Below are 13,409 nucleotides of genomic sequence, written 5' to 3' on the forward strand. Positions count from 1 at the left end.
GCTAAATAACGTCAGCATGTAAATGGTCCCAGGCAAACAATGACATGCATAACTAACTGAGGTGAGTAAGGCAGCTATTTTTCTGTGGCAGCTATCGTTTTACTAAGATAAGACTAGGTTAAACAGGGCGCTTGCATGTCATTTGAAGAATGTATCCCTCAACAACTTTTTGACAGGGTTTTGGAGAGGGCTGAGGGTATTGCTTCCTATAATGACAAGGGGTGGAAATGAATTTCTGTAGGTGTCTGAGTTTCTCTTGGAATAATTATTTCAGTGCTGCTGTGATTTCATCATGTTGGATAGTTAGTGAAAGTGTTATAGTGCCCAGAGCCTTGGGTAGGCATTGTGATGTTGCACTCCATATGTTTTATGGAAATATGTTTATAAGTGTGAATATGATGTAACTAGCATATGCTTTATTCAAAAGGTATCTTGTAAGGTATCATTACAAAGCTTATGATCTACCGAGTGTGTTCATCCTATTTGTTTGCATGTATTAGTTCTATGTCTGGAGTTAGAAGAATAAGATATAAACTTGTGTTACTGATGTAAACATGTTAAGTGGAAGCCATTAAGGGTGCTTCAGATTCAATGAACTTTGAATGGGTTTGTTTACCTGCAAGCCTTCCTATGTACTGTCTTTCAGCTACTAGGTAATGAAGAAGGAGGTCTTCCAGTGACATCTGATCATGTCACCTGAACTAGAATCCATCTTAAACCTAGTGCTTTTCCATTTAGAAGGAGGGGTGGGGACCCAGAGAGACAAAAGATTCCCGCCTTGTGCCAAAGCGATAAAAGGGGGCTGCCAGTCATGAGAAATCCCCGAGTTACCACCTGAGCAGAAACTCACAAGTAGTGTACCAGGGAAAAGGATTAGGCTCAGACTACGAAGAAGTCTAGTCTGTGAAAGAAGCTTATTAAAACATCTGAGGGTGAGATATTACCTGTATCAATTTCTTAATGTATTAAGCTTAGTTTTTTTGCTTTATTTTGCTTGATGACTTACTTTGTTCTCTCGGTTATTACTTGAAACCACTTAAATCCTACTTTTTATACTTAATAAAATCACTTTTGTTTATTAATTAACCCAGGGTAGTGATTAATATCTGGGGGAGCAAACAGCTGTGCATCTCTTTCTATCAGTGTTATAGAGGACAGATAATTTATGAGTTTACCCTGTATAAGCTTTATACGGAGTAAAACAGATTTATTTGGGGCTTTGGATCCCATTGGGAGCTGGGTGTCTGGGTGCTGGAGAGAGGAGTACTTGCTGAGCTGTTTCCAGTTAAGTCTGCAGCTTTGGGGGCGTGATTCAGACCCTGAGTGTGTGTTGCAGCAGGCTAGCATATCTGGCTCAACAAGTCAGGGTTCTGGAGTCCCACGCCATCAAAGAAAACTGGCTCAGAGGTAGTTTCAGCACATCAGGTGACAGCCCCAAGGGGGTCTCTGTGACCGAACCCTTCACAGGCATCTTTTTATCATTTTAAATCTAAATAAATAAAAATAAATAACTTAATAAACAGAAGTCACTGAGCAGCCTTCAGAAGGTAAAAGCTTTCAATTACGACCAACCCAACGAAGAGTCTGATATTTCACTACCAATTCCCAGATCGTCATCAAATCCCTTTGCTTATATTTCTTTGCAGATTAGGATTTCATCGACTTGTTCCCAGGAATCATCAATTTGGCAGTTCCATAAAATAGACATCATATCTATTTATTATCATCATTATCAATACGATATAGACGTCTGCAGTCTCCATTATTTCTAATGATTAATGGGAATTGGCTCTGTTTCTTTTTGGCATGAAAGAACAAAACTACAAGTTAATTTATTCCAAGTTGTATCACTTAAATTACCTTATAGGTCTTTGCCTACTTCTCTTGATCCAAAATACTATCACTCAGTAGCACTGATCTAGTGTATTGAGTTCAGGGATGAGAGTCACAAATTCTTTAATCTGAATCCTAGCTTTGGCACTGAGTTGCTCTAAGGCCTTGGCTAAGTCACAACGTCCATGTCTCTGTCTTCCTACTAGATAACGGCAATAATAATACTTATATGTCTACATCTAAAGAGTGCTGTAAAGATTAAGTTAATTATTTAGAAAAAGTATTGTTCAATCAAGAAATCTGTGTTTTAGGATAAACAGGAGAAACTGTTTCAATGTCTGAGGTAGGAACAAAATTAAAGTGGAAAAAGCAAAAATGCTGACAAAGTGAGAATAGAAGCAAAACTACCAAGCATATTTTTAATAACTTTTCTATTGGGCAGAAGCACCTCGGAAGGCGTTTAATAGCAGAGTGGTAAATAAAAAACATAGAAAATACTAGCCTACCTTTCCTGGAACATTTAGATGCTTCCATTAACAGTGACTAGGTTTCATTTTCCACAGTTAGTCCAGGATTGCTCATACCTTTGGGGACTGGAAAAAATAATGTTGTAAATAAAGTACCGTATATTATTTTTAAAAGATATTAATCAAAACAGCATTATATTTGGTTGCCAATCTTCTCCTAGTTTTGTTTCATGGTCTATTTTGTGTAAATACTTAAACATGTATAATTATACAACATCCACTAGTTGCAATAGTCATGAAGGTGCCATCACATTTTGGAACAAGCGATTAGATATAATGACTACCTCTCTGATTAAAAAATATTGGGATTGATCTTGCGAGCCAGTGAACATCTGCAATTAGTATTATCCTTTGTGAGAGCTGCAGGTATTCAATATCTTTCATCATCAGGCTCATTAATAGTTAGAAGTATAAGAGGGCTTAAAACGTGCAAGGGACATTTTACAAACATGCACCTTAAATATTACACTTTGTAACAATAGGAATTGTTTCCCACCTTATATCTACATCAAATTAATTTTGTCTCACAAAGAGAAGTCTTTGGCAATTTTCAGATTACATCTTTCCAACAAGAATTTACATTAAAATTCAATGGGTGTAACAAATTAATCTCTTACCAACTTTGCCCTTTTCAGTATTTGCACTACTTTCCGTCCAAGACTGAGTATCAGTAAGAAGGTGGCTCTGGGAATCTCGTAACGTCTTTGGTGGAAAAATGTGATTCTCGCTAATATGTAATTAAAAGAAAATAAAAAAAATAAAGATTAACTTTTAGTTAATACCAATACCATTACACACTTTAAACAACTGCTCATGTAAAGGTCTTAGAAAAATCTTACCTTGGTCATTTTTTGCTGAATCTTTGATTCTAATAAAAACCTTCACTCTAATACACGCTAAATTTTAGTTCTGTCACAGAGACAGGGTACAGTCTAAAATGTAATGGTTTAAAACAGAACAGAGAAACATTTAACTTACATTTTAACTTTGCTCTTTGGTATTTGTTAGGGACTGGTTAACATGTTTTTACTAACTCCAAACCCACCTAAAGATAGTGAGTTCAAAAGAACGATCACATTTCATTTATAGCTGAAAAAAATGCCACACGTCAGCTTCAGCTAAATGTAACCGATGCTCCGTATACCAGCAGCCCCAATCTAACAGCACACGTGCTACTAGCATTTCTATGTCCTCTATCCCCCGACCTCATAGAGTATGTCTACACACTCACTGGGAGGTGTAACTCCCAACTTGGGTATGTGTACGCAAGCTAGCTCTGCTTGAACTAGTCCCAAAACTAGCAGTGGGACCATGACGGCACAGGCAGCCACTTGGGCTAGTGCCAAATACGTATCCAGGGGCTAAGGCGGGACCACAGTTGGGGAGCTAGCCCGAGCTGCCACCCAACCTGCTGCGGCCACACTGCTGTTTTGAAGGGCTAGCTCTAGCAGCACTTGGTGCAGTCTCTTGGTGAAGATAAAAGGGGGAAAAACCGGGGCAATATCGTGGTAGGGGTCTACGAAAGACCACCAAATCAGGAGACGGTGATGGATGAGGCATTTCTAGAACAAGTAACAAATACCCAAAACACAAGACCTGGTAAAAATGGGGGACTTTAACTACCCAGTCATCTATTGAAAAAGTAATACAGCAGAACAAAAAATGTCCAAATAAGTTCTTAGACTGCACTGGGGACAACTTCCTGTTTCAGAAGGTGACCAGGTAGCATCAGTTTTAGATTTGATTTGGACAAAGAGAGGAATTGGCTGTGAATCTGAAGGTGAAAGGCAACTTGATTGTGAAATGATAAATTTCATGAATCTAAGGGAAGGAAAGAGTGAGAGCAGCAAAATAAGGACATGGATTTCAATCAAGCAGACTTTAACAAACTCAGAGAACTGGTAGATGTAAGGTACCAGGGGAAGAAAATCTAATGGAAACATGAGTTCAGGCGATATTAAAGACACAGCAGTAAACTATCTCAGTGGAAAGGAGAGAAGGAAGAATAGCAAGAAACCAATACGGCTCTACCAGGAGCTCTTTAATGACCTGAAAAATCAAAAAAGAATCCTAGAAAAAGTGGAAGCATAGACAAATTGCTAAAGAGGAGTACAAAAGGACAGCACAAGCATGTAAGAGAAGGCACAAAATGAGGTACACCTCGCAAGGGACATAAAAGCCAACACAAAGAGGTTTTATACATACATTAGGAGCAAGAGAGAGACAAAGGAAAATGTAGATCAACTACTTGATGGGAAAGGAGAGCTAACAAAAGGCAACACCAAGATTACTGATGTGTTTAATGCCTATTTTGCTTCAGTCTTCACTGACAAGGTCAATTGTGACCAGCTGCTTAAATATAATTAGAATTAAGAACAAGAGGGAAGGAACACAAGCCAGAACAGGGAAAGAACAAGGGTATTTAGATAGCTTAAATGTATTCAAATTGGCAAGGCCTGACAAAATTCACTTATGTTACTTAAGGAACTAACTAAAGCAATCTCAGAACCACTAGCGATTATCTTAGAGAACTCATGGAGGAAAAGTGAGGGCCCAGAGGACTGGAGAAGGCCAAACATAGTATCTATCTTTAAAAAGAGGTCTTGGCAAATTATATACCAGTCAGCATAATTTCAATTTCTGGAAAGATACTGGACTGTATTATTAAACACTCAATTTGTAGAGGATAATCAGGTGATAAGTAATAGCCAACATGGATTTGTCATGAACAAATCATACCAAACCAACCCAACCGTCGTCTTTGACAGAGTTATTGGCCTAGTGGATGGGGGGAAAGTAGTAGTTATGATCTATCTTGATTATAGTAAGGCCTTTGACACAGTCGCACCTGACATTTTCATAAGCAAACGAGGGAAATATGATAAGATGAAGTTACTCTAAGGTGGCTGCACAACTGGTTGAAAAACCATAGTCAAAGAGTAGTTATCAATAGTTCACTGTCAAACTGGAAGGATGTATCTAATGGGGTCTGCCTTAGGTCTGGTACTATTCGATATTTTCATTAATGACTTGGATAACAGAGTGGAGAGTATGTTTATAAAATCTGCGGATGACACCATGCTCAGAGGGTTTACAAGCACTTTAGATGACCAGATTACTGTGACAAATTGGAGAATTAGTCTGAAATAAGATGAAATTCAATAAAGACAAGTGCAAAGTACTAGACTTAGGAAGAAAAATCAAATGCACAACTAAAAGAGGGGGAATAGTACCACTGAAAAGGATCTGACAGTAACAGCTGATCAGAAATTGAGTATAAGCCAACAATGTGATGAAGTTCAAAAAAGGCTAATATTCTGGGGGGTGTATTAACAGGAGAGAGTAGATATTACGAAAAACTTTCTAATTATAAGGGTAATTAAATACTGGCACAGGCTTCCAAAGGAGGTTGTAGAATCCCCATCACTGGAGGTTTCTGTGACCAAGTTAGACAACACCTATCAGGGACTCTCTAGATGTACTTGGTCCTGTCTCAATGTGGGGAGGATGGACTAGATGACCTCTCAAAGTCTCTTCCAGCCCTACATTTCAATGATTCTGTATCCTTACTGAAGTCAGTGAACAGACAGGACTTATACTGACTAAAATTAGCCTTTGGAAAGCCAAGCTGCCAGACACACTTAAACAAGCTGTGGGCACGCCCCTGCTCAAGAACTCATGTTTGAACATTAACAGCCTCACCAAATATCTAGCTCTCTCAAGCCTCCCATTTTTAGGCAAAGTAATTAATAAAGGTGATGAGCCAAATTCAGATATACTTGGTTTCTAAACAAATTTCTAATCTTTATAATCTCTTCTGTTATTGCTTTGTGATTGAATCTTGTAATTAAAGTGTCTAATAGCCATGGCCAGGAGTGCTACAGCAATTAGTAAAACAACATTAATAGTGATTTTATATATTATTGCTATATATTTAGGAAAGTTTTTTCCATTTTTCCAAAGTTGAAGAGCTAGACAACATTTCATGTCGTGTAACAAAATAGTAGGTCAGGTTGCAAGACGATAATGGTGTATTGGTAAAGAAATACAATTCGATTTGGATGGATCATTTATGTTAGAATTACTAACTAAATGCAGCTTGATCACCTTCTGCTGATCTCTGCCAACATTAACAAAAAGTATCAGGCACACTTTCAGTTCCACAAGAAATTGCTAAAAATTGTGCCACACAATGTTAGACATGAGCTACTATTATGTAGCCATACCTACCTAGGTTAAGAGGCATATACCTCCATTTATACCGGTTCTGAAACGACTGCAGCTGTGAAACGTACTATCACTAGGATTGATAGTGGCATCTAAATATGAATGAATCTGACACAGAGACTGACCATTGTGGAATCCCACATTGGTAAAGGCTAAGGGTAATACAGAAGTAAAACACACTGATATTTTTTGGAATGTTATCGTTTGTATTGCACATTGCCCCAAAAGCACCACTGAAGACTGGGGCCCCCTTTGCAAGATGCAGCACAGAATACAAAAAAAGAAACAGCTCCTATACTGAAAAACTTGGAACTTAATTTTGGAATATCTCAAACAGGCTCACCAACTACCTGTTTTAGTAGCTATGCAAAGTACGATTTGTTGTGGCTAGATAGACTGTCAAAATTCAGGGGTTGGGAAACAGCTAAACTGAGACAAGCAACACAGCTGATAAAAAGAAAATAGAATGTATTGCTCCCACATTCAGCAGTATTATTCATATGGCATGTTAGGGAGATTGCTTTGCCAGGTTTAAAATGATGAAGGTATGAAACTGAGAAATCAGCTGAATTAAAAGAACTTTACATAGATGCCTTAAATTCTCTTTCTTAGTAGGATACTTTTAAAATGCAGGGTAAATGACAAACTTAAGGCAGACATAAACAGACATACTTTTTGGTTGTTGAATTAAGTCCAACAGGCGTGGAAACTTGTTCAGGATCTTGGTTAACAAGACAAGTTGGGAAGGAGCAACCATCTCCTAGACTACAGAGAAAAAGAAGTTTAGAATCAGTGTAGCACTTATACAAGCAAAATAAAACAATACTTCAAATATTTATTTTACAATTCCTAATTTCAAAGCACCTGCTTTATTTCACATGATTTGGTGTAAAAAAAAGTGTTGCTGACTACTTTCTGATATCCGTATCTCATGTATTAAAAGACCGTATTTTTCTTCCAAGCATACCTTGTAAATACAGGGAGCAGCCAGTATTTCTTCTCATCACCAAACACCTGTCTTAGATTTTTGCTGAAGCCCAAGCTAAAACCATTCTTGTCTGTTCCATGACGAAATATAGGTGCTCTGAATGCCTCTAGAAAATGAGACAGGTTTGTCATATTTCCTGCCTAAATACATTTTTAATTAACACCCACTGATTATTTAGATAATTATGCTGGTAACAACAGGCTTATTGGCTTTCGGCTATGCAATATTTCCTTTTGGTGGGGGCTGCATAATGCCAGTTCAGGTATCGTGCAGCCTCCAAAAACTACTTCCTTTTGAAAGATGAAGACACTGGTATTAGTGCCCAATTGCCATATCTAGAGAAGCGGCCAAGAGTCCTGTGGCACCTTATAGACTAACAGACGTACTGGAGCATAAGCTTTCATGGGTGAAAACCCACTTCGTCACATGCATCTGACGAAGTGGATATTCACCCACGAAAGCTTATGCTCCAATACGTCTGTTAGTCTATAAGGTGCCAGAGGACTCTTGGCCGCTTTTACAGATCCAGACTAACACGGCTACCCTTCTGATACTTGACATCTAGAGAAGCCGCCCTACTGCTGGGGAGGAGGCAGGAGTTTTCCCTTGTCTGACAGATTCAGTGAGCCAGGGAGTTGTGTAGTGTAAAGAGGTTTCCCCACGTAACTGCCCCATAGCAGAGTCCAGCAAGGTAAAAGAGAGGCCTCACTGAGGAAATTTTTCAACCCATTCTCAAATCAAACAACTACAAAGGGAGAAAAAGGAAAGGAGCCACCCACTTTGACATTCGGGTTTCCCTCACACACCAGGACGGATGTGAGAAGTCCCCTTTTACTCCTCAGACTTTTTATAAGGGCTTGAGATCTTCATTCTACCCTTTTAGGGTTCTGTAGGGAAATTACTGCACCAACAATAGGAAGAGAAGAGACAGTTAAGTTTAGCACAAGGAGCTGCAGTGTGTCTGATCCAGAGAGCACATTCACAGGAGTTCTCCTTCCACCATGTAACTCCTATAGCTTGGTCTTTCCCTTATTGGCCTTATGGAATAAGCCAATCATTTCCTTGTATAAAGTTTACTGCCAGTACACAAGGCCCGCCTGGGACACTGCAGAGATTTAAATTTTTGTAGCTTTATATGCCAGTTCCCTTACACTAAAATAGCATATGCTTGTTTATGAACTCACAAATCTTCATGGGTGCAGTTTATGGTATTAAAAATAAGTATACTACTTATTTTATTAATGGCTTTTAAATAATCTGACTCATATTTCTTCTCTCATTATTACCAATTTGAATTTGAATCACTTTCCTGCACTTGTTATTAATTTCTAAATGGACGTTAGGATTTCCTGGGATACTGTGAAAGAGAAACACTCGAAGGAATGGGCTTGAAGCACGCACAGACTCCCCTACAACTGTTAATATCTGCATTAGCAGGAGAAAACCCCCGGATCTAATTCTTCCACTCCCCTGCCTCAAACTCAGCGTGCATCAAGAGAAAGAGTGTTTAGAGATCTGGAAACTTGTTGCTATCATATCACTAACTGAAATAACAAACTAACAACAGAGAGTGAAGGTGAGAAACACATAGGCTATGTCTACACTACAAGCTATGATGAGAGCTAGTGCAGGTATATGTACACAAGCTGAGGAACCACACTCCTAGCTCGTAGTGTAGATGTAGCATAGACACATCTTTTAGGACCCATGTATCCTACAACTATTATGGAGTCAGGGACCCTGATGCAGTTATGGATGTCGCCAAACATGGACGTGGCCAAATCTGTTACCAGGTAATGGAGACACAGTTAGGCTGCATCCAGGCTACCAGTTTTAACCACGCTGTAACTGATTATACTTTTAATATAGTTAGGGCTTTACACTGTGGTACCATCATCCTGAGTATCTCTGCACTCATTTATTACTAAGAAAGCAAAGAGTCCTTTAAAATCCACCTTTTCTGTGTGATTCATTATGTGATATCAACAGCTTGATATAACTGGAATAATCACAAAGGTAATAATACTCATTGATGGCAAGGTACACTATGACATTACTTACCTAATGTAGATTTATTCTTGCTGACTAGCCAACAATGATAACCAAAAAGAGAGGATAAACTGACTGAAAACATGGCTGCAGCAAAGAATAAAAACATGATATGGAACTTGGCTTGAGTATCAGGAAGGCCATTCTATAAAGAAGGAAAGAAAACCAAAATGTCAAGGCAAGAAAAATAACTACTCCTTTAGCCATATTAATAATATCCACTCAACCAAGATTCTGGGTCAAGTTCTGCACTAACTCACAGACCCCTGTGCAACCGCATCTATCAGGAAAGTAATATAGTCCCTTTAGAGAGAAAGGGCCACATTCCACCCCCTATGTTCTTTCAAGGGGCATGAATTAGAGCAGAATTTGGCCTTTTTAAGAGAGAATATACTGCAACTCCTCACTTAACGCTGTAGTTATGTTCCTGAAAAATGCAACTTTAAGCAAAATGATGATAAGCAAATCCAATTTCCCCATAAGAATTAATGTGAAGGGGGGGGGGGGGGTTAGGTTCCAAGGAAGTTTTTTTCGCCAGACAAAAGGCATTATATACATATACAGTATAAGTTTTAAACAATTTTAAACAAATAATTTAATACTGTACACAGCAACGATGATTGTGAAGCTTGGTTGAGGTGGTGGAGTCAGAAGGTGGAAGAGGGTGGATCATCTGGCTGCTCCTCTTGCTGAACTTTCCCAACTCGAAAAAACACATCTAGAGATTGTTGTTTTGCTTTCTTTTTTTTCCCCTTGGTAAATTTCTTTATAGCAAGTCATTACGTGACCAACTGCCCTAATCACTTTGGAGCTGCATTCCCTGTCAGGATCGTCATCACTGAGGATTTTCAAGCCAGCTTCAATCATTTGGAAAGCTTCAAAAAGACATTTGGCAGTCAAATTCCAATGCGTTGGTTCTTCTTTTACTTCTTGGCCCTCTTATTTCTTTGCTCTCATCACCTCTAGTTGCATCAGATCTTCACTGGTTAGCTCTTCACCGTGTGATTGCAAAAGTTGTGTAACATCGACTTCTTCCACTTCATCAAAACCCATTTTCTTGGCCAAGCCGAGGATATCTTTCTTCATAGCGGGGACAACATTTTAAAATCCTTTTAAGTCACTGACACATTCAGGCCACAACTTCCCCCCCACACACCATTTATGCATGCCTGAGTAACTTCAGCCCAAGACTCACCGATGGTATTGATGCACTTGAGGATGTTGTAGTCATGCCAAAATTGCCGAATTGTAGGTTTGCCTTCCCCATTGGTGCCTCTGATGAGCTGGTTGAAAGTACAGCATAAGTAAAATGCCTTAAATGCAGCGATGGATCCTTGGTCCATGGGTCGGATGAGTGATGTGGTATTAGGTGTCAGAAAGACAATGTGGAAGTTTTCACACAGGTCATCCAGGTTGATTGGATGAGCCAGTGCATTATCATCAATAAGCAATAAAATCTTGAAATCAAGATTTTCCTTGGCACAGTATTCCTTCCATGCAGGGACAGCATGGAGAGTCAGCCATTCTGAAAAAATAGCTCCAGTTATCCATGCCTTTTTATTGGATCTCCAAATGACCAGAAGGTGTTCCTTTGAAAATCCCTTGAGAGCTCATGGTTTTTCAGATTGGTACACTGTCAGCGGTTTCATCTTCATGTCTCCAGCAGCATTACCATCTAGAAGCAAGGTTAGCTGGCCTTTAGTTGCTTTAAATCCGGGCGCTGTCTTCTCCTCTTGGAATGTAAGTCTGCTCAGGCATCCTCTTTCAGCAGAGGCCCGTTTCATCAACACTGAAGACTTGCTTAGGGGAACTGCCGCCTTCCTCAATTATCTTCTTGAGATATTCTGGGAATTTTTTAGCTGCTGCAGTATCGGCACTAGCCACCTCACCAGACATCTTGATGTTATGCAGGTGGAAGCGCCTCTTGAACCAATCAAACCATCCCCGACTTGCCGTGAATGTCTCTGTCTGTGATCCTTTACCTTGGTCTCTCTTCAAATTGTCATACAAACTTCTTGCCTTAGCTTGTATCAGTAACAAATTTAGAGGTATGTTCCATTGGTTTTGGTCCTCTATCCACACTGCGAGAAGACACTCCATGTTTTCTGGCAAACAACTTCTTGATCGACTTATTGTAGTAGCACTACGTGGTATTACACACCGAGCACTATCCCTGATCTTGTTGGCATTACTCCAAATTGTTCTCAGTGGTCGGAGTAAGACCTAGAGCGATGCCAATGCCTACTGCACGCTCATCTGCATCAAAAGACCTTAAAATGTCTAATTTAGTACCCTAACTAATGGTTTTCCTACTGCTAGGCACTCCACTATCACTTGCTGGATGTTTTTGACTCATGATGCTGCATGATACTCCTCCGGACAGCACAAGCACGTGCTACTCTTCACTCCCTTCAGCCTGGAGTGATTGGGGTCATGCAGCATCAACCAACTACTGAAAGGGAAAGAATTTGGAAAACCCATGTCATTCTCCATGCTCCCTTACTGGAAGCCCTGTGGGTTTAGGCTAGAACTAGTTATGGAATCAGTTACACCTGCAGGTTCTTACTTTCACAGGAGCCCTGCTGGAGGACCAAAGACCCGTCTTCCGGGGTGCCCTGGACAAACCGGCCCTGCTGTACCTCCCATAGTAACCATGCAGTCAACACTGGGGCAGCACTGCAGCCAATGTAGTTGTCACTGTTGTAAGAGGAGGAAAATAACATTTGCTACAGGGCTGCGCCCCTCCCTGCTGTGTGCATACAGGGGCAGAGAGATGCAGCTGGCACTGAAGCGTATGGCAAAGCTCCCATGGATTTCGCAGACTTTCATGAGATCAGGGCCAGGTTCTGTGCATCCCTGCACCATTTCTCCCCACTTGCTAGAGCGAAGCAGATGCTGGAACGCTATGAGCTTGCTTTGGGTGGGCTGCTGCCCCCTGTGTTCTTACCCCACTCCTGCGAAGGGGCGGTGAGCAGATGGACGTTGTGTATTCAGGCACAAGACATCAAGGTGGGGCAGCCACTGTGCACCCCCCGCAGCTGCGCTGGAGGCAGCTGGTGGCCTCGGGCGAAGCCTCCACAAGCGCTTGGTGTAGAGCTCTATTCCCGAGCAGGGAGGAGGGCAGCAGCTGGGCCATAAAGCGATGGTGAATCACTGGGGGGTAGCATGCATGTGGAGTGTGATTACAAACATATAGTAGTTGGGAGGTGCCCCGCCTTACCCCACGCAGACACAGCCTACTGCAGACAATGAGATGGGCAAGAGGCTGAAGGTGCCATGTTAGGCTAGGAAGCACCTTCAGCAGCGGCAGCTTTCCCCGTTGTGACTCAGGTACAAGCGCAGGCGCCGACTTTGCAGGACGGTGCTCAACCCCCGGCTCTGCCCCAGGCCCGCCCCCACTCCATCCTTTCTCCCCAAGGCCCCACTCCTGCCCTGCCTCTTCCCGCCCCAGTCCATCCCCCCAGCACGCCGCATCCTCGTTCCTCCTGTCCCCCTCAGCCTCCTGAATGCCGCAAAACAGTGGATTGCAGTGGGCAGGAGGCATGAGGAGGGAGGCGCTGATCCACTGCCGGTGGGTGGAAGGTGCTGTCCTGGGGTGGAGGGGAGCTGATAGGGGGGCTGTCGGCCCACCCTAGTTCCAAGCCCCCACGAGGACAGGTTGCTCTTCCAGAGAATCTTGCAAGGAGAGGACAAAGCAGGCAGCCAAACAACATTTATAAGGGAACACTGTGCAACTTTAAACGAGCATGTTCTCTAATAGAGCAATGTAACAACGTTAACCGGGA

The 13,409-nt window shown here is 41.2% G+C and overlaps 1 protein-coding gene across 2 annotated transcripts in view; it reads right to left on the minus strand.

Moving 5' to 3' along the window:
* ZDHHC2 (zDHHC palmitoyltransferase 2) overlaps positions 1 to 13,409 on the minus strand; it is a 105,546-nt gene that overhangs the window by 40,174 nt on the left and 51,963 nt on the right. For both annotated transcript variants that reach the window (XM_074951340.1, XM_074951339.1), the window contains exons 8-12: positions 9,637 to 9,769; positions 7,555 to 7,681; positions 7,260 to 7,352; positions 2,978 to 3,087; positions 2,340 to 2,426 (exon numbers count right to left, since the gene is read on the minus strand). In XM_074951340.1, coding sequence (XP_074807441.1) covers positions 2,377 to 2,426; positions 2,978 to 3,087; positions 7,260 to 7,352; positions 7,555 to 7,681; positions 9,637 to 9,769 — 513 coding nt within the window. In that variant the 3' untranslated portion in view covers positions 2,340 to 2,376. The remainder of the gene's footprint in view (positions 1 to 2,339; positions 2,427 to 2,977; positions 3,088 to 7,259; positions 7,353 to 7,554; positions 7,682 to 9,636; positions 9,770 to 13,409) is intronic.

This window comes from Natator depressus, chromosome 4, assembly GCF_965152275.1.
Source record: "Natator depressus isolate rNatDep1 chromosome 4, rNatDep2.hap1, whole genome shotgun sequence".
Classification (NCBI taxonomy): Eukaryota; Metazoa; Chordata; order Testudines; family Cheloniidae; genus Natator; species Natator depressus.